General features: G+C 37.4%; 1 protein-coding gene across 1 annotated transcript in view; it reads left to right on the forward strand.

The window, feature by feature from the left end:
• The window catches only part of exoc4 (exocyst complex component 4), a 137965-nt gene that overhangs the window by 54371 nt on the left and 61356 nt on the right, over positions 1–22238 (forward strand). The window contains exon 11 of the mRNA XM_011491137.3: positions 4913–5009. Coding sequence (XP_011489439.1) covers positions 4913–5009 — 97 coding nt within the window. The remainder of the gene's footprint in view (positions 1–4912; positions 5010–22238) is intronic.

Consider the following 22238-nt stretch of genomic DNA (forward strand, 5'->3'; position numbering starts at 1 on the left):
AAGTATTTATTTACTTTATTTATTTTATTTAGTGTATTTATAATACAGTGGAAATTAGAAGATCTGGTTTGCATGTTGATTTACGGTATGCGCCCCTAAATTTTCAGGTTGTGCCCCTAAAATTTTCATTCAGGGGCCACAGTGCTCCTAGTGAAAAAAGTTAGTCTGGAGCCCTGATGTCTAACAGACTTTTCACACATGTACCACCGATTTATAACTTTAACATCGTCCATATGGCGCACACATCACTTTAAAATTACGTAGTTAATGCACAAATCTTGCACCAGATTTTGACTTTTACGTTGATTTAAGCGTTCTTTGCCTGATTTGGTCATACTTCTTCCGTGGTTTTAACGTGGTACATTCGTGATATTTCTGTGACAATTTTACATGAAAGACCACAACTTTTTCACGTTTATTCACGTATATGAAGTGATATTTCTGCCACCATATTATGAACAAAAGTCAGTTTTGAGATTAAAATTTCTTAATTGCAAACAAAACATTCCGTTTTAAAAACAAAACTTTCAAAGTTGCAATAAAAATATTAAATGTTTGCTTTCAAAAGGCATTTTTGCGTTTGCAACTCAAAAGTTTTTAGATGTGTTTTCTCTCATCCCGCTTTCTCCCTATCTTTGATTTTGTGTTCATACGTATGGCCAATTTTCATCCACGGGCAAAACAGACATATTGGTTCTGTGACACGGCCTTAAGATTGTGTCGTTTCATCGTGCCAAGATTTTAGGTGTCGTCCCAGTGAGCGCTACGCCTTCTTCACACACCCTTCTTGCTAATCTTGGATCAGACTACGTCCCAGGAGATGAAAATCCACGTGTACACCTATCCAGAATCTACCAGCGCATACTGTCACACAAATTCAATCTCACAAGGTCTCACAAACTAAATTAAACTTTATCAGGCAGGGTAAGGAAAAGACTGGCAGTAGTTTGCTGACTTCCTGACCTGAAACCGCAGGCGCTCTGTCACGTCTAGACGACTCTAAAAATTGCCATGCATAATAATAGGCTCCTAATTAATATTCATCAGTGCTATGCCCTGTTGGCAGCTGGTCCAAGACCCGCTGGATCAATGAGACCTCTGCCTCGCTTCTTTGTCTGACACGGATGCAGATGTTTAGAGCATGAAATTAAATTGGTCACTGTCAGTGGGAATTCATATGTGGTTGTCTATTCTGTGTGTGGGTGTGTGTATTTTCTTTTTTATAGGCATTGGAGCAAACAAATAATACCATCTTTTCCAGTGTGTGTAACGTGAAGATTTTATGCGTAGAACCCTCTGTGTTTGCTAGTTCGAAACAAAAGTTTTGCCAGCTCTGTTTTCACAGTGGTGATCAGTTGGCGAGAGAGAGCGAAGCACTGGGGGTATGACGAAACTCGAAAGATAAACAAGAACGTGCGTTGGCTGGAGCTGTAATTGAGCCTTAATTGAATTGGAACCAAACGAAAAGGGTGAAACGAACACGAGATGGAAAAAGATAGTTAAAATAACCTGAACCTCATCTTCCCTTAGCAACAAGGAAGTTGGTTTTACCATTTAAGGAAATTTCAGGGTAACGGATTAGAATAAGACACCTTTGATGTGAAAGTGTGGGATGGAATGAAAGCTTTTCTTTTCTTTTTGAGATAAAATATGGGGTGTTGTCTCCCGTACTTTCAAATGATACTTGTTCCATTAGAAATGTATTTAAGTGCCCAGCATAGGGAACAATGGCCTGATATGCATTTGAATGCAGGCCCAGGAAGACCGCTCAGGCAATGCAGAGCAGGCTTTCGCACAGTGGCGAGGTGTCTTTGTATTAGAGCATGTGAGCTTTGCTTGGCTGTATTCATCTTAAAAAAAAACAGAAGGAGACAGGAGTGAGGATTTGTGCCAAGCAGAAACCCATTTCAAGCACACATACACAAACAGGTGCCCCTCATCTAACTCTCACATCCTGGTTTGATTTTTGATCAATCTTTTTGCCTAACAACTCTTCAAACTTCACACTTTTTTGCTTCAGGAAAGAACTGTACAGCCACGGTGATGGTTATAGTATGTTTCTGTGTCAGCTAATAAATAATTGCGTAAAAGTTATCCCATGCATAGTGAAAGGTTTCGCTGTTTTAAGTTGGAATCACTGACTATATAGAACTGGACCAAGTAAGTGTAATGTCACGTCGCCCAAATAAAAGGGTTAAGTATCCATTTTTTTGTAATTCCAAAGCAGCCGAGTTGGAGCCAGACCATGTCAACAAGCAGGAATTGGTCCAAGTGGGTTAGGGTTAGAGTCATTGGTTCTATGGCAACCACTTACCAATCAGGAGTGACCTTATTAGATGTCCACATCCCTTCCACTTAAGAACGGGCTTGGAAGAATCTGTCAGGCTATGTCCAAATTCCCTCTCTACTCCCTAACTACTAAAAAACGATATTGGACTATCTAGCGCCCTAAAATTTAAAAGCAATTCAGACACCATGCTCACCACAATTTATCAAAGTATCAGAAGTTCACAAGTATAAGACTTTATATGAATCCACCGTGTTTTGTAGTTGAAAACTTAGATGGTTAAAAAAAAGAAATTAATAAAATAAATACATTCTTTTCATGTGAAAGATGGTATATAAGTGATGCATTGTGGTCTATAATAGGGTTGTGCCGATGGACGATATCATCGTCCATCGTGATGGGTGACTGACATCCCGATGGAGAGACCACCATCGTGATGCCACGCCCCCGCCACGTTGCGCGTCGACACCATAAGCCGCGGTTACATGTACAAAATATCCTGATGGGATCAATGGTCGGATTAGAATCCAACCGTGTACATGGGCCCAGAAAAATGTTTTCAGAATATAAAAACGTTCACTAAGGTCACAATTTCGGTCGGAATAAATCATTCGCACACGCGCAGTATTCGCACATGCGCAGTTTGAAAACCGGAAGAGGATACAACTTCCGCCGAGCGGCTTTTTTTCCAAACTTTATTGAAGGTAACAATTCAATTCAAAACGATAACAGCGCCGAGCGGCTATATACATTGACATGTCAGCTCGGTAAAATACGAGACGATCTTCTAAACGTGCTTTTAATAATGTTACGGTTATTATGAAACACCTGTTAGCTCATCATTTGAATTTTAATCCGTGTGGTCAGTGCTTTTTCTGAACGTAGCCAGGATTAGCAGTATGCTAACACACGGGCTAACAACATTAGCTTTGGAGCTGCGGGACGGATCGCAGTCTTAAATCTCCCACACATACCGCTCATGTACCCCCCCCCCCCCCCTTCCCATCAAACACAAAGCTGTAAATCCGCACTCCGCCGGTCCACTCCGCTAAGTGCGGGAGTGGACTACTTCTTTTCTATTTTGCTTGTTACTTTTTCTGTTAAAGTCACTTCCCTCAGTTTATACTGGATCATCGCGGATTAACCATTAGTTGGGAAATAAAATGAAAAAAGCAAAATAACGAATAGCAGTTATATAAGAACGAAAAATGTAAAAATACCCCCCCCCCCCCCCCCCCCCCCCCCCCCCGACGATGTCATCGTCCATCCCGATGGTTGACAGCAAACATCGTCAACGGCCAAATTAGGGGACATCGCCCAACCCTAGTCTATAATCCCAGAGACTTCTAAGAGATTTCAAGGACACTGGCTTTTGGAGTTGCAGATTTTGAAGGCTTTACAAAATGGCAAATTTAGTGCACTAAGTAGTGAGTAGTGAAGGATTTGGGGACAACCATAATAAAATTTTGGACGCTCCACGTGAGACCACATACTTTTATTAAGGCATCTGATTTGCCAGTTTATAACTTGAACAACATGCACTACAGAAGTATAAAATATGAAAAAATAGGATTAGCAAGAAAAGGTATCAGAGCAAGAATGGTTATTCTGACAAATAGAATGACTGAGAAATAGTTGTTTATTTCTCAATAGAAGTCTTTGGGATTTTAGCTTCTTGGAGCCCACGGTTACTTCCTGTTTGAAAGGGAAAGGTTACTCAGTCCAGTTCTCAAATACAGACAATGGTCAGAATATTGTTAATTTAAAAAAATGTTTTTGTATTGCTGTGACCATAGAAGTTATTAAAAATGTGAAGAACAACTGTGGATCTTCTCCATGAAGAGAGAAAAACAGTTTTAATCAACTCATTAAAATAGATTTCTTGTGGCCGATAGAAATGCATGTACACACATGTGCTTTCACTCATACGTGATACTCTTAGAAAACATTTGTCAATGGGTGTGTTTGCACAGGCACTCTTTTTTTTTTTTTGCGCTGCAGTTTGCCATATTAATAACAAGTGGCAATTTCTTCTCCATCAATTCTATCGATTACTTCAGGATGAGTGAAGGTAATGAGCTTCGGTGTTCTTTCTCTCCCCTGTGATCTCACCTCTTCCCCTGTCTGCTGCAGTCTCTCCCACCCCCAGGATGTTGCATGACAATGATTTTCTGATTAACCCTGTTAGGTGTTGGGTTCACCCACACTGTGACGCAGGGGCTTGTGGGGGAGTAAGCATGTGGGAGCATTTTGATTTATGATGGAGAGCCTTGTTGATCAGAGGGTGAGGCTATTATTGCTTATGCTGCACCAATGTTATGATTGAGTATTTGAATATGAGGAATCATTACTTTGCACCAATGACTAATTTGTTTTTGTTTTATATTAAATTGTCTCTGGTAAGACGAACCTTTTTCAGTAAACATTTTTCAAAAAACCTAACATTAAATACTGACCTTTTTTGCTAACTAGGGACACGCTCATTTTTGTTTTAGTATAATTTAACTCTTAAAATGATTTTTCAACATTACTTTTTATCTAACTGGTGTATAAAAACCTCATTGGGGCCCCTATACTATTTTCAAATTAGTATATTTATGTCCAATTCTGTTTCTTGTCTTTAAGGTGGTGCAGATGACAACCTGATTGAAGGAGGAGAAATGAAGTTTGTCTGCAAACCGGGAGCGAGGAATATCACTGTGATCTTTCAGCCTCTTCTCAGGTGAGTCGCATAATGATCTACTCAACATAAAAACAATAATTGGTTGTGAAGGTGTCCAAAATTATTTTTATTAAATCAGAAAGCACATTTTAGTAAATCAAAAAGCACATAGAAGAGTGCAAAAACATCTTAAAGTGCACAGGATTTAACCTGTATAGAAACATTTTTTTCATTATTTATATTGGTTAGCTTTATATAATACTTCCAGCCAAAAGTGCATTGAAAAATGAAATTAGTCGTTTTCTTAGATCTTTTTTTTTGGTACTGCACAAGTCAAAGAATTGAGTGTTTTTGCAAGTTTGTTATTGATGACAAAAATGACAAATGACTATAAAGTCGTGATAGTTTATTTCCCTCAGCTATAAATTGATGTTGTTTTTGTATAATGTGAGAAACTTTTTGTTTTTGTATTTTGTTTTGTTTTTTTAAAGAGCCTCATCTTGATTTATTTTAAGCTTTTAATGAAGCACAGACAAATACAAGTTCATAAATCAAAGAAAAATTGAATGTTTTACTGAAGACTTTTTTAGGTTTTGACTTTGTGATATATGTTCAAAGGAGCTATTGTGCCATACTGGTTTGCTGAAGAGGAAACCTAAGGCCTCTTAAGACATATGACATGACTCATCCAGTGCCAGTAAAATGTAAAACTAATTACATTATATAACCTTTTAGTGGCTACATATTGATTTTAGCCTTTTTTTAATGTTTAGTATAATGCTATAAATCAAGCTTGATTCAATATAATGGATCTTAAGTTCAAAATGTTCCGTTGATATCATCCAGGACTGGTTGCCTCATTTTTATTTCCTTTCAGATTTTACTATTTTTGAAGGGCTGTCTTTCAGATAACATTCTGGGGGTTTTTCTTTACAGCACTGACGTCTCAGTGGAAAAGAGTAAATCTAATAGTAAATCAATTCAATTTTTTTCCCCAGGCAGTGGTACATTACTCTTCAAAATTATACTTTTGTTAGTACTAAATTGCACACATTTGAAGAATTTCATATCATGTTTTTTACATTTCAGTTTAGATTTTAGGTACTTACCTTGATTAGTTCCTACATACCACTATCTTTTGTAATATTGACCTATTTTTTTGCTATGTTATGCTAAAAGGCAACGTTTCGATGTGAGGAAACATATATTTCAGCCTATAACTATGTAGTTATGTCAGTGGACAAAATGGTCGTGCCGTGTCATTTCAATTGAAAGTTTGTATGCCAAGGATTGATTTTCCTCGTTTGAAATAGCGTAAAAGCATTTTGCAGGCTGTAGCAATTGCTTCTTTACTACGCACCTAAATGCCTCTGAAAAACAAACAGTTTGTAACTTAAACTAAGAGAAAATCCAACTCTTTGGGATGGTTTGATAAAATCGCTTCCTTATAATTCCATGTCATTTTTAAAGCAACATTTTTTTTTGGTTTTTGCTTTTCTTGAAAGAACATTACTAGTTGTGTTGTCGTTTGTGCCATGACTGTATGCTCTTAGGTCTTTCCTTGGACACTGAGTGTGTTTGTGTCCATTTTCTGAGGGTTTGGCCTTGAACTGCTTTTATTCTCTTTTGCTGTACTTCTCTGCTTGTCACTTTTCTTTTTGCCACACACTGACAAACTCTTGCAAAGCTTTTGTCTGTGAAAGAAAAAGGAGGAAAAAAAGAAAACAGAAAATAGCTTTTTACGTGTTTCTCCCATGTCGTCTATAATGTTTCATATCAATCAAAGCAAACTGCCTAGAACTCAGGGCTCACTGCTTTCTTCCTTCCTCCTCTCAACCGGGCCTTGCTAGACTTCTAGCGCCAGTGAAACGCTGTTGCTTGCAGATGGTTTTCTAATGGCAAAACTCTGGCACTCTGCTGATAGATCACTACATCTCCTGCCGTCAGCCAGGCAGGACCTTACCGCTTTAATGACAAAAGTGGTTGGGGGTTTCAACACAAGAAATCGACGGTGCATGGGAAATGAGACGAAAGGAGTCCTAATGTTCGATTGCAAATTGAGTTTTTTGATTTTTTTAAACGTGTTAGTTTTAGTACTTTACTTTTTGGTTTGTTTTGTCTTTGTCACTAAAACATCTGCAAAGTCTATCTGCAAAGTCCAACCCAGGGACAGATTAATAACTTCATGTGATTAGCATTCAATTAAAAATGGAATGTGACTAAAGAGGATTTACTTCAAGATGCCATTCACCCAGGACTGTTAGAATAATGCCACACAAAGCCAGGATCAAAGGAATTATACACGGAACAGTTGAAGGGTTGTTTGCGTGAGCAGTTGCAAACGATGCATCAGATGTTTTGTTTTCTAGATTAAATCCATTCGTTGACTTTATGATAACCTTTAATATTAACAGAACCACCGAGAGATGTTATGTGGAAGTGTTTCATTTTGACCTTTTGCACCTTGTCTTCAGAAGATTTTTTTGGAAGCGGTAAGATCCAGGACAGCACAGGTTACATTTTTGCATCTGAGATAAATGTATTCGGGAGTGATTATTCATCCCACTTGGCTAGCAAAGCTGCAGGGTTCTTCATACGAGTAAGAGGTGTTGGGGAGAGGGGACATCTGGACTACTTTGATTTCACGATTGGAGCCACAGCTCACCTCTGGCCAACTGCCAGAACATTGAGTGTAGAGAAAAGCACAAGATAGACTTATTTATTTTACCAACAGTTTCTTTGTCTGTTTTATATTTTGTGGTATTTCTCATCAAGAACATTCACTTCTGACATTTAAAATGTTTCAAATTACAGCTTTTTTTTACACAAATGTATCAAAAGTCTAATATAAGATTCACAAAGCTACTGGACTTGTTACAGTATCTTCTGAGCATGGGAAGTTTGCTAGTGCATAGGTAATCCCACTGCTTGCCATGTGTTTTACAGCTTTTCTTGCTCATGGATTTTTACCAGACTCTATGATAGCTGTACTGTTAGCTGTACCAGGGATAAAAAACAAAGCTGGAAAAAATGGTTGCTCTGAAAATGACAAACCAATAGCTCTAACCAGTATTCTATCAAATCTTTTTAAGATAATCTTGCTGGAGAGGATTACAGAGTTTGTGAAAACAATTTATAATGGATTTGGGTTTAACAAAAAGCTTGGTAATGATGATATGTATAGATTCTCTTGTAGAAATGATTTACAAATTTAGGAATTTAAATGTCTCTGTTTTTCTGTGATGCCTAGATGCCTCCAAAGAATTTGACAGTGTAAATCATAAGAAATAATTTAGAAAATGGGCGAAGAGAGGGGTACATAAATGTGTTGTGCCTTTTCTAGCATACTGGTATGCTCAACAAACAACACAGGTTCAATGGGGAATCCAGGTGTCGAAGCATTTTAAGTCTAGCAATGGGGTGAGACAAGGGGGTGACACTCTGTCCTATTTTTTTTTAAATTTATATTTAGAGGAATTATCTCTTAAAATGAAACCCTGTCTCACTGGTTGTGTGGCTAAAGATCTCATTATCAACAACTGGATGTATGTTGACGATATAGATCATCTATGGATCTGATATTCCGTGTTTTTTAGCTCTGACTCTGTTTCCCTGCCGCCTGCCCCGAATCTCGCCTGGATCCTGACTATCTCTGTTTCTTCTCTGATGCTCTCATGCTTGTCATTGACCCCTGCCTGCCTGACCCTGATTTAGTTTTGTGGACTTTTAGCTGAGCTAATAAAGCTGCTGCAATCGGATTCGTGCGTCTGCCTGTTCTTGTGACAGAAACCCTCTTCCTCAGAAGTTTGGCATGTGAACAGAAGATGTCAAGGTGATGTTATTTAAAGCATTTTGTACTCCTCTGTATACAGCTCATCTGTTGGCAAACTATAAAAGTGCCAGTCTGAGAAAGCTGCAGGTGGCATACAATGACGCTCTAAAAGTGCTTTTAAACAAGCCAAGGACGACAAGTGCTAGTAAGCCATTTGTCTCTCTCAGAATTAAGACTCTCTGGGTTTGCATGCACTCACTCATGTTCAGGTTTATCTGCAGGATAAAGGCTAAAAGCTTCAGAGAAGACTCTCATCTTGGCCTTAAGTAATGTTAGATTTAGTGCCAAATGCTTCCAGTCAAATTTGTGGAAACACTGGAGGGACTGCAGGGGTTGACATAGCCCAGAAATTTGCACTGGCCCACAGGGCCAGTAGTTTTTGAAAGTCACTGGCCCGACACCGCGCACAGCGAGACCCGCCGCTCCGCAGGTGCTTGCAACTTTAGGGGGGTCCGGGGGCATGCCCCCCCGGAAAATTTTAATATGGTGCAATTTGGTGCATTCTGGTGACATCTAGCACTTATTTATACACTTTTCAATGACTGAAAATAGAGCATATCAAACTTAAATCTGCTCTAGTCTGTTTCAGATGTTTTGAAGAGAGCGCTGCAGTGTAGTAGGAAACACTAGTTAAGAAGTTTTCATGCTGCTTCTAATCACTGCTATTTCACATTTGTTCCTAATCAATAGTTAAGAAGTTTTATTGACTTTTTTGCCCTGACTGCCTTAAGATTCTGCTTTTTGTTACTGTTGCAAAGTTACATTTACTTTTTAGTTACTTTAGTTAACTAATTAAATAAAATAATTGAAAAATTAAATACAATTAAATTACTGAGATCATTCAGCTAACTAGAAATACTTACTGCTTACAGTGTTGTAAAGAAAAACAAAATTAAGTAGTTTGACCTTATACTCCATTTGAGTCTGAGATTCAGGTATTTTGAGTTGCCTTTGATTCTTTGACATTCAGCTTAAAGCTTAGTGCATACAGTTTCATCTTCAATGCATTCATTAAATATCTTGCTGTCCATAGTACTAATTCCACCCGTCACTCCATCTAACATATTCCTATCTATTCCTGCCATGTCTTCCACATCTCTGACATGCTTCAGTCTCTCTTCAGTGACGGTGTTGGATTTATGATCATCGTGGTGAAAAACCACCAGGGGGCGCGCTGATATGTGTGTCAGTTTAAATATATCTGCCTAAAATGTAATAATAACCCACTGGCTTGTTCCTTCGTTGTTGCTGTTTAACATTGTTTAGTATTGAATTGTTACATTCAATAAAGTTTGAAAAAAAAATTGAGTGAGCGCGTGCCGCGTGGTGCTCGGCAGCGACAGCCGCGCGCGCAGGCGGGAGAGGAGGAGAAGAATGATAAAAGGTTTCCCATAGAAACCCTTGAAGTCTGAACACAGGACTAGCAGAAAAAGTGAATTATAGAGACGAGGTAAATCTACACGTTTTCGCAAAATATACTTTATTGTAAAAGGTGAAAAATGTATTAATTGTTAGATATTTTAGTGGCCCAAGCGGACAAGTAAAAAGTAAAGTCTTGTGGTCCGTACTGCTCGAAAAACAGGACCGGGCCAGCGGACAAATGGCTATGTCGAGCCCTGGACTGTCTTTTTATTTGTCCTTGTAACTGATGTTTATTGTGCGTTATGTATAGTTAATGTTTTTTTATTTTTTTTATTCTTTTTTAATGTATTTATGAATTTTAACCATTGTATTCTTAAATTGTGTATTCTTGACATTGTGCTTTTTTAAGTGGGTTTGTGTACTTCTTTTTATTGATCAGACTAAGAGTCTGGAATAAATTATCTGTCTCTCTCTCTCTCTCGCATTAAAGGATACCATTGTAAACCAACAGCTAAATGTTGAGATAACATAGTCACATACACTTATTACACAATGTTTTGACTTCTCTATCTACTAAATTATTTTCTTAGTTCATATTTTTTCAATATGATATATCTTTAACCAAGCAAGAGGTCTGTGTTTGAGGCATGGCCTTGCTCTTGTGTATGTTCCACAGATGTGTTGGAGTCTTTCCTTTTAGAGCGGCAAACACAAAATTGGGGCATAAGCAAGCGTTTGTGCCTGTAGTAGCCAATTTAGTTTGACTTGTACAGTCTTTTCATGACATTTGGGTGGTATTTACTGCCCTCACTCTGGATGTGTTTGGCATTTTGAAAAGTTATACCAAGCCCTTAATCTCATTCTCTTGGAAAACCACAGAAATACCAGAAAGGGATGTTTGCATGCCTGTACACATTTTTTTAAGAAGTACAACTCATTATGAGTTCACGCACTGGAAAAAATCCATAGAGACGTTATTCTTTCAGTGGAATTGCTTTTCTTTATGTGGCATAATTGACTTCAAACCTGGTATTTTAGTCCATTAGAACAATCATGTTTTTTTAAAGTCATAACCTTAGTTTTAAACTGAGATTACAACTTAATTTAAACCTTCAATCTAAAAGACTTTGACGTTTGCAAGTCCACCCTGAGATCTGCATACATGAAAAAATTGCAAAGTTGTTTAGCTGACTGTAATCTCGACTTTTTATCAAAATACTGTAAAGCTAAATAAAAGTTACATGTTTTGAATTTTGAGACCCGGGAAGAACTAGTTTACGTGGTATTAAATTTTGACTGAAGGCATAATTTATTTCTCACGTCCCTGCATATCCCACACAGCAAAACTATATTGAAAGTTGTCAACAAAATGATGCATCTCTGATATTATCAACACGTCAAAAAAAAATATTTTTCGCCTCCAGCTGCCAAATTACTTGTTGATGCACCTCATACACGGACTCACAGCTGTGCGGTTTGAAAGCCATAAAAACATGACTAGAAAAAGAAAACTTGAGATTTCAAAACCAGCATACTCGGGGGTGGTAAGGAGAGGGTCCTGGACTTCCCATTGATCTGTAAAAAGAGATTCCAGAAGTGATTTTAAAGCTGCAGCACCGAGACAAATTGTATATTTGTTTTGAGCAACCCCCCCTCCGATGCTATTTATGGAAAAATTGCAAAAGGTTTGTTGTGATGTTTACCTGTGTTTGTAGCAGTAAAAAACAATCATTTTATACTTGATCAGAAACAATGTTGTGTGCAAGACAACCACAGGACTATACGTTTCATATACAATTGTGGTTTTTTAATATTTTTGCATAACATCATCCAGCATGTATGCAAGTTACCAAACTGTCATGCAACATGTGCAATTAAAATACCGTTAAATCAAAGAGGTGATAATAGGCCTGCACAATATACCGCAAATTTATCGTTATCGCAAGATTAAGCTGTGCAATATGCATATCGCAAAACACAGCAAAAATTGCAATAAATGGTTACCTTAAATGTGCTAAAACAATCTTATGGCAGCTTAAATTATTTAACGAATCAAATAAATCCCTTTATGCATTTGACCAATCGGATAGACTCTTTAGCGTTGTTGACCAATCAGATGGAGCCCTTTTATGTTAGATGTTCCATCCTATGTCAATGAGGGTCATTTGGAGTACAATTCTTAAACTGTTGCAATAAAATGGGAATGATGTTTTTGGTTGTTTCGTTATTTGTTTATATACCGCAAATGATGTCGTTATCGCAATATTAATCCCTCATATTGCATATCACAAGTTTTCTTCATATCGTGCAGCCCTAGGTGATAAGGTAGGATTACAACAAATGCAAACTCTTCTTTTATAAATAAAAATAGAACAGGACACAATGGCATCTACAGTGGGGCAAAAAAGTATTTAGTCAGCCACCAATTGTGCACGTTCTCCCACTTAAAAAGATGAGAGGCTTGTCATTTTAATTATAGGTAAACCACAACTATGAGAGACAAAATGAAAAAAAATGAATCTAAAAAATCACCTTGTCTGATTAAAGAATTTTAGAGAATAGACTTTGTTTGGTTCTGAAGTACTTACCTGTATGTGAAGGTCATGCTGTTTATTCAAAAACCCAAAAGATAGCACTTTTTCCCCCTAGTCCCTCTTTTAAACCTGCCTGCCCTCACAGTATAGACCGATTGCCATAACAAAATTATCTAGAGAAAAATTTTACATGAAGTCCAAAAGGCCTTCTACCCGTTTTAATTTTGTAGAGAGGTAAGATCCCCCAAAACACAAAGCAAAACCATTGAATAGCATTGTCAAAGTACCGGTATGTCAAAATCTGCCCTATTGAAAAGCTGACCCAACTAAGCTTGTTATTACATGGATATGATTTGTGGGTCAAATTTTTTTGTTAAATTGAGAATGGAGTATTTATAGGTAGTTTTAATTTTGAATAATTTTAAAGATTTAAATATGTATATCTAGGCTTTGAAGAGTGCAACGTGTGGATTATGTAGACATAATTTTCCTTAGATGTAAGACTAATGGTTTATAAATAGATGATGAAACACCAAGTGTTCATTTGCCAGAACCTGTTAGACATAGAAACTGGAACTTCATCTACCAAAATGTTGTTACATTAAAGATTTATTTATCATTTTATTACTCACTTACTATTTTTAGAGAGGAAAAAAAAAACTTCTTGATTGTTGTTGCTGTCAAACAAGTTCTACCATTGTTGGCTCTGTGTAACACACTACCATGGAGTGTGTTACACATAGAATGAGCACCATTATTCTTAAAACACAATTTAAATGCTCTTAGTCCTGCAATTACAGTTTTTGTGATATTGATCAGCAAGGCCATTCACTTAACCTTCACTAGAAAGATATGACAATATAAAAATATCACATGGAATCTTCCCACCTACATCTCACAAAAAAAAAACCAACTAATCCAAAGAACAAATATTATTTTTGGAAAGGTTGGGTGTTTATACTTATTCAGCCTTTACCTTTTTTAAACTGACAAATTCTGTCAGACATACAACAGAAAATGGCCAAAGAGCACAACACTTTTATGGGTAAACGTCAATTTAGACATTTGCTATTATGTTAAGAAATATACACTGTGTGTAAATCTCCATCTCATGTTAGACACACACGTAACACACGCAGTATGGTTTGCCAGTAGATTCAATAGGAGATATATACTTACCATGTCAGTTTACAGAGCATTACATACGGCATATTACTGAGATACTTTGATTACTATATCACCGCGGTGATCAAAAATCCCACACCGTCACAGCTCTAGGGTTAGATGAAGGAACCTCCCTTCCACTCGTCATAATAGCATTCTCTGTTCTTTTTAAAACTCAGAATTGTAGGTTGCTCGTAATGTGCTCTCAATGTTAGATAAAAAATAACATCACACTTAGTCTGTTTAGTTTAGCAATCAGCTATTGTATTTTATAATGGATTTTATGTTTTGTACAATTAGTGAAGCCCCATGAGACACCTGTGTTGTAATATTGGGCAATATAAATAAAACTAAATTGAAAACAAAAAGTAGGAGTTGTTGTTTGCGACAGAGCTGGGAGAGTTCATTTAAAAGAAATGCAGTTCACACACAAAAAACAAATGGCATTCTATTGTATCACGTTTTGTTGTTGTTGATTTTGGTCTGTTTGTTTTCTAAAGGAACTGTCATTCAGTGACTTAAAAAGAATAAGCAGTGAACCGGTGCCACTTAGCGTATTTTTTGGACTATAATTTGCTCTGGAGTATTAGTCACAGCAGCTCAAAAATGCATAATAGAAAAGAGAAAAAAATCATAGTTAAGCCTCACTTTTGGGAGAAATGCATTTAATAAAATACTGCAACTGGAAGGGAAATTTCATGTCGAAAGGCAAATCATAAAAATGTAGTACTGTAAATAACAACAGACAGAATGTCTGCTCGCTTCACCACTGTAACACACTGATGCATAAAGCTTCATGAAATGTAGGAGGAATCTAGTATATTAGCGAAACATATTAACAATTAATATTCAGATAACCATTGCATAAAGAACATGCTAATAAGTCAACTAAACTCTTTAAATGACTTCAAACCATTATATCCGTTGAATCCTTCATCCTCTGTCGCTTTTGAGCTATTACGAAAAGCCCAACATAAGACTGAGCGACACTGCTTCTTCTGCATTGCTGTCAGTAGCAAATATTAAAACACACACCTACAGCGCCCCCTAGTGGTGAGTCATTAACCTCCCAGTATGTGGGCATGTTCTGAATAGTTAGACCCTTTTTTCTCATTCTTACCAAATATAATAAGTTTTTCAAATCATCTTTCAGGATTATTCATTTTGCCACAAAAAAACAAAATAACTTCTCTTCAAGCCACATTAAAACAGTGGTGCAAAAAGACAGAAAACTAAAAAAATAAAGCCCCCACTGTTATATAGTAATAGTCAAAATAGTTCTTATTCTTTAACCAAACCTAGCTAATTAAAAAAAGAGGAGGTCATTTAACTAACGGAAGCAATTCTTTTTTTTTAGAAGATGAATAGCTCTACAACATGCTGCATCTTTTTTCTTGTCGGACAGCTTACAAACATACTGCATTGTAGAGCAAACTGTTGTCCATTTCATATTGCTTTCTAAAGTGCCGCTTCAGCCTTGTTCTCGTCTTCCAAGCACACATACACAGGAATGGACAGTATGGGCTTGAAATATTGTCCAGATGATTAGATCCATCAGTTTGGGTGTCGTTTCTTTTGCTGCTGAAGGTGAACAAACTCTTTGATTGCGTTTATCCATTCCATAATGGAATCAGACTGAGCTCTCCAGGCAACCTGTCCAACAGGCTCATGTGAAGCAGGCAGTCGTCAATCGGAGCTTAAGGGGGTCTGATTTGTCTGAACGCTCAGTGGTAGACTTCTTATGAAGTCAGCTTAGAAAGTCCCAGGTGGTTTAGTATTTTGTGGGGGAAAATAGTACCACACTGTGAAATACTGACCTGTCGGATTAAAGGAAAAAGATGCGTTGAATTGCACATAAATATCAGCATTACAGGCATTGAAAAGGTCAGTACTAATTGAAATATATTTTACTTTCCCATATTTTGGAAACTCATAGCACTCAGTTTATGAAATATCATGCAGACTTAGAAGCTATTATCACATAGCTGTTGATATAGTCATGTTGTCTTCGTCAGTTGTGTCTCCTTGAGTGTCTAATTGTATCCGATTAGCTGGTTTTGAAAGATACTGAGTTGTTTCTTTAGGCGATTTGAGTGTGCGTATGTTGTGGCACATTGTGTTACCGAATGATAATTAAATTAAATGGAAAGTCTCCATTTTGCTGAGTGTATGATGATTTAATTAAGTCTAATGCTGGTCTTCAGACCTGTTGCTGTGAAAAGACAGAAGTGGGAGGACAGAATGCCCTTAATGCTCACTGAATGAATGCCAGAGGGAACTGCTGCCAGGAGAAGAATTACTGAGTCACAGTGGAACAGAGAGCGCCGGGTTTTTCATAAACAGTGCTCTGTTTTTTTGCTACATCCTATTTTTCTGTGGTATAATCCTACCCAACAAAGGTGGAAACCATGACAGCTCTTAACTGCTTATTAAAAACTGAAATTCTTCAACTCTTGTTATGCTCCAAGGCTGCATTACTTTCTCCCCTTCTCCTTCTCTCTGAGCAGTGTCAAGGTGAAGAGAGATTACCAGAGACGGCGGATTCCCAGTTTTTCTTTTGTTCCTGTCCCTTCACACTTTGTTCTTGTGTTTTTTGTTTCTTTTTTTTATTTCAGCCACAGTTGCCTTTCTTTCCTCTTTCCATCTTTTTTTTTTTCCTTGACACTGTGAGCTGCCACTCTGTGTTACTGTCACATGAGCGAGTGCCAGCCCCCACATCACAGCAGCCTTTGATTGGCTGGGCCTTTCCAGGTCGGTGAGCTGCTGCCTGATAATAACCTTGTTTGATTGCTGGAGCAGAGATGTAATTGATTGATCTGCTCACCCTGTCTGGGGCTGTGCTTCTGAAGAAGCCCTGTGTGTGGGTGTGTATTGAAGCAGGGGTGGTGGTGGTGATTGTTGCACAGGGTTCTAGATAAGCATACATGCACATGTGCACACGCATACCTCCACTCACTATGAAGAATAAAAGATCTTAACACACATTTACCCACTCTGTTATGGTAGTATAAAAATATATTCATGAGGCAACGGTGAGCAAAGATGATAAAAAAAGGTAGAGGGAATTTATTTTTTAAACTATCCCCAGCTCATCTTTCCTTTGTATCTCACTAAACAAACCCAATCAACCAATCGCTAAGACATTAAACCTCATTAAAATTCTCCCGGTTCCCTTTAGAAAGGATTGTTTACTTCCTAATTGGGGGTTATATAAGTCGGTTCATCTTTCGGGATGCTTAATTATTCGCAAAGATAGATGGCCTCCGTTCAGTTTACTTGCAAGCCAAAGTGGCAAAACAAGAAATCCAGACAGTTTAGAAAGGGTTTTGCAATAAATAATTGGGATTTGAGTGCTTTTCCTCAGCATGCATTTGTGTGGTTGAACTGAAGTCGACAAGCTAACACAGGCAGTGAGTTAATGTTTCTGTGCTGTCAGCTTCTTTCTAATTTGTTTGGTTTCTTTTTCATAGGGATGTTTGTGATATCACAGCATTTTGCACTCAATAGAAATACAAATAATTTATCTGCTTTTTTGTGATTCAACTTTCAAATCATTGTTTATCTTTTAAAAGGACGTTTTTGGCTATTCTAAACAATAGAGTTTAGAAAGACAAAGGCACCCTTGGTAAGGGCACTTTGGTAAAAACGTTAAGCCCAAAGTAACTAACCCCAAGCTGTGAAGTATTCTTTGAAAAACAAAACAAAAAGATGAAACCACCAACACTTAGAACCATTTTAGTGGTAAATCAGCGGAAAAATCAAACTAATTACTGGCTCTTTACCCCTCTCTTTTGCTTTGCTTTTTCTCACTTTGATTAAAACGTAACCTGCAGTTGCAAACAAAAATCAGTTTGTATACAAAAATCAGTTTAGCTTTTTTTCTTCAAAATCTACCCTTACTAGTCTGAGTATGTGTGGGGTTTTTTTGCCAGTAACTGAAAGAAAAAATCTCTCTGAAGTAAAACAAGTCGTTAGTGTTATAAAGGTGTGAAAAAAAAAAACATAAACTCTTTGGCTAAATTCTTAATATCCTTCCAAAACAGATCTTACATTCACAACAATAAAGATTGAAAAGGGATTTCTACCAGAGTAAACGTTAAAAAGAAAATGAACAACAGAAGGGAGACGAGGAGTGAAGGGAAAAGTCAGAAATCCATTATGTTTGATGTTAGTGTCTCAGCCTTGCAGTAGACTTTGTTGGAAAAGCCTTGGGAAATGACATTAGGGGCATCTTGTAATGTGATTTCTGTTATGTGTGAATATGAGATTTCTGATGGATCTGAGGCACATTAGAGCAGTCTTTATCTCCAGTATTTATTCCCTCTTGGTTTTCAAATGCAATTTACAAAGTACGACATTTCACTCTACTCTAGCTCGCGAGCTCTCTGCCTCGAGAGAAGGTGGGGGAGGATTATACTGTTTTTCTTTATAAGAGGGAGTACTACATAAACCCATGTGTTTGTGACAAACTGTTATGTTATGAGAAAGAGGAATTATTTCTGTAATGTGTGCCAAAGCATGTAAATACTACAGCTCTATTTATGGATGTTTGAGTGTTTATCTGTATGGATTAATAGTAATTTGACAGTATTTTTGCTCCGATGACAAAAACCTTGAGGAAATCTTATGATGCTTGTTGAATTACTACACAAAATGACAAGGCTGTGCTTGATTGAATATTTCAATTTTATGAACTAAACCAGTTTCTGACGGAAAACGATGAGGGACATGGATAAATATTTCCTTAAGGGATTATAATTTGTCACAACTTGTTGCCCATTACCATGTTGAAATCAATTAAAAATTCATCTTTAGAAGTACTGTCTTTGAAACAGTTTAAGGCTTTGCGTGTCCTTTAGATGACAATGACTGCATTCATCTGTTGATCAAATTAAGCTTGTCCTGTTGATGTCTTTTAACACCGGAGCTTTAGCTCCAGTATTTTATAGTCTTTCGACTACCGCAAGTCTTCATCCGTTAACACCGTTAAGGTCATTCGAGCTGATTCTAAAACAGAGAAAAGCAGCTTTGTGCTGAAATGCAACACTTTACAGTTGTATAGTGTTCACGCAATCCCTGTAAATCGGCTGATTCAGACGCAGAGGAAAGCTCCTTTGTGCCAAAATGAAAAGCTGCATTTCTCCGAGTCTGAATCAGCTAATTTGTGTTGATCCCAAAAACGGTTGAAGATTTAGGGTATTTCAAAAAGTGTGTGTTATTTGGATGTTGCCGGGTAAAGGGTTAAATATGTTTCTCTTAAAATTTTTGAAACACTTGTATAAGGACTTCTGTATTAGTAAAATTCATTTTTATTCATACAGACTGTGATGCTGCAACCTTTAGTTTTCATTTCTGATTGTTCTAGCTAGTTTTGCACCAGGCGTAACTATAAAGGTTCATATACAGAAAGTAAGCCTTACAATATATACTTATATAATTAAATTCAAATTCAAAATGTTATTTTTTTTAAAAAGGTAGAGTTTTTTGCTAACTGTTTTGATTTAACCTAAAATGAATCAGCGGTGAGCTACCCCAGACCTCAAGGATCAGTGTGTTTGCCTATTGTTCAGATATCACTGCCTTAATTAGGGCTACCTTGATCAGGTATGTCCAGCCAAATAGAATTTCCCAGAGTAGTGTATGTTGGAAAACAAGTAAGAATGCAGTTCCTGGTTTCCACCCTTGGTCCCAACAAATAAATTTGAGAAAAACAGGTTAATACAAAGTTTGCATGTAGCATTTCTTCACAGGGACAAGCAAAACCTGTCAAAGTCCCAACTGAACTTTTATTGTAGTTTAACCTGATTGTGAATGGGAGCAGGGAAACATACAAACCATGACAGTTGCAGAAAACTCACTTACATTCCAACAAAACAAAAGATTTGTGTTTATCATACATTTTTCTGGCACTCTAACATCTCATTTCCACTGATTAGGGCCTCATTATTGCCAGTTAGCATGCATAGATTCATGTTTTTTTCCCCCATTTCTCCAAATCGTCCCAAATTAACAAATAAGTTGCCCTCTAAACTCTCTGCAGGTTTATTAGCCTAGATTAAGAAGGGAATCATTTAACCCCTGCCTGCGACACAATCCTTTACACATCCGTTTGCTCAATCACAGCCTTGATAGGCAGACTTTCTCATGACAACCAAACAAGCAACAGCATACAAGCACGTACACACGCTCAAACTTTCTCGCCTCCGCTTTGTATTTCACCAGATGGGAGATGGAGCAGGGCCATTATGTAAATGTCAGGTGTCAAGTGTAAATGAGGTTGGAGGGATGGCTAACTGAAGTATTGAATATCACACTGGCTCCCTTGGCAACCACACTAAGGTACAGTAATGAGAGCATTCCAGGGTGTGGGCTGGCAAAAGCCTTCGATGCAGGAAAAGATGGCTCTGTGAGAATGATGAGTAACGTCTGTCAGGTCTCGGATATTACAAAAGCAGAGATGGCATGTTAGCTCCTTTCTCATTACTTGGAGTCAGACCGACAGACTCAAAAAAATTCTTAACACTTTATATAAAGTATATACTTTAATTTGGTTGATTCTGATCAGCCAAAATAACTGATCTGGTACCTTTAGTCATTCCAGTGGGATGCAGATGTCTTGGGCCTATTGTGTTTTTAGAAAGACATAGAACTCTCAAGGTGCACATCGAGCATAGATTTGTCTCAAAAAGTTGTAGACTCATTTTCTTTTGGTCATGCACCTTTTTCTAAGCAAAAACAAACTGCAAGGAATGTGAATGAAAAGGTAGTGGCTTAAGTTTTATAGGCAGACGTCTACTTATCCATCCATTTTCTATACCTGTTCAGGATAACGGAGCCTACCCAGCTACTTTAGGGCAAAAGTAGAGTACACCCTGGACAGTTCGCAAGTCCATCACAGGGTCACACAGAGACAGAAAACCACACACACACTCACATTCACACTTCAACACTAGAGCTTTAGAACCAGTGTTGATGTTCATTGAATTACCGCAATTTTTTGACCATCTATGCAATTAAGATAACCACGACTGCTTCTGTGGCAACACTTGTGTTGCGTGTCTACACAAAGCTACTTTTCTCAGCTTCAGAATCTATTGGATATGCTTTAATAGGGGTAAATGGTCAAACATTGACGGTAGTTTGAAGAGCGTGTTTTATTTCCTTGTCTCCAACGACAACTGTACTTTTAAAAAAATAATTGTCACCAATTAGCCTATGTATTTGGACTGTGGGAAGAAGTTGGAGGGCCACGCAGACATTGGGAGAACACAAAAAAGGAGCCAGGGCCTCCTCGTTATGGGCAATTGTTAACCCACTACAACACTGTGCAGCCTTTCTTAGGCAGACTTAAGATGGCTATTTTTTAAAAAGACAGCATAAATATGACAAAAGAATCATGATAACAACAAGCAAGGGCGGGGGGTATTTAGATTAAGACAAACAAACATTGACTTACAGTAAATGCAACAAAGAGCTCCACACTGTCCACCTTTCTCTGAAGACTCCTGCCTCTTTTGATAGTCCAATAGTATCAGCTTGAGAATTCTTATGACTTACTTTAGAATTTTATTTTAAAATGAATAAAGAAGCAACAAAAAAGTCAACTGCGAAAGTCTCCATTGTTGTCCTAAAACTCACAGCCCTGTCTCGTTCAGGGGTTTAACACATGGTTGAATATTTTCCGTTTCTTTGACTATTCCATGGTGGTAGAACTTTTTATTTTGTTCCTAGACGGATGGCAGTCCAGAGCAGAAGCTAAATAAGATTAGTTGCAAGATATTTCTGCCAAATAAGAGCCATGGCTGCTCCCACTGACTCAATAACTGTTTTCCCTGGACTCCCTTTATGAAAGAATAGATATTGCTGTTATCCCTCAGACCCGAATCTCCAGTCATTAGTACTTTTGAACAAATAATTGTGGAAGGGTCAACTAAATGTTAAAATTAAAGTCACCTCAATCAGTCTACAATTTTAAAAATCCTTACATATAAATGTTATTGCCTTTTGTGCAACAACAGATCTTAAACTTTTATTCTATATATACAACACATTAAATAAATGATATAAATTCACTGATAAAATCATTCATAACTAACGGTAATCAAAATCAAGAAAATCATTTTTTATAATTCTTCCAGAAATGGTTGGACTGTCTGAGAAGCAAACAACCAATTCTGTCTTTAGCTTTCTTTTTATTGAGCCTGAAGTCAAAGAACTTCTTTTCACTGGAAGTTTTGTGTGTTTGAATCGAAAGCTCTTATGAGTGCAATAAAAGACAAATTTCTATGGAGCCGCTGGACTGAAGTGGGGTTTACTGAGCATTCCTTTATTACCAGCAGCCTGGCAACCCTTCATCCCTGAAATAACCTGCACATTTTTGGTCCAAGCACTTTTGTG

Source organism: Oryzias latipes, chromosome 23, assembly GCF_002234675.1.
Source record: "Oryzias latipes chromosome 23, ASM223467v1".
NCBI classification, from domain to species: Eukaryota; Metazoa; Chordata; class Actinopteri; order Beloniformes; family Adrianichthyidae; genus Oryzias; species Oryzias latipes.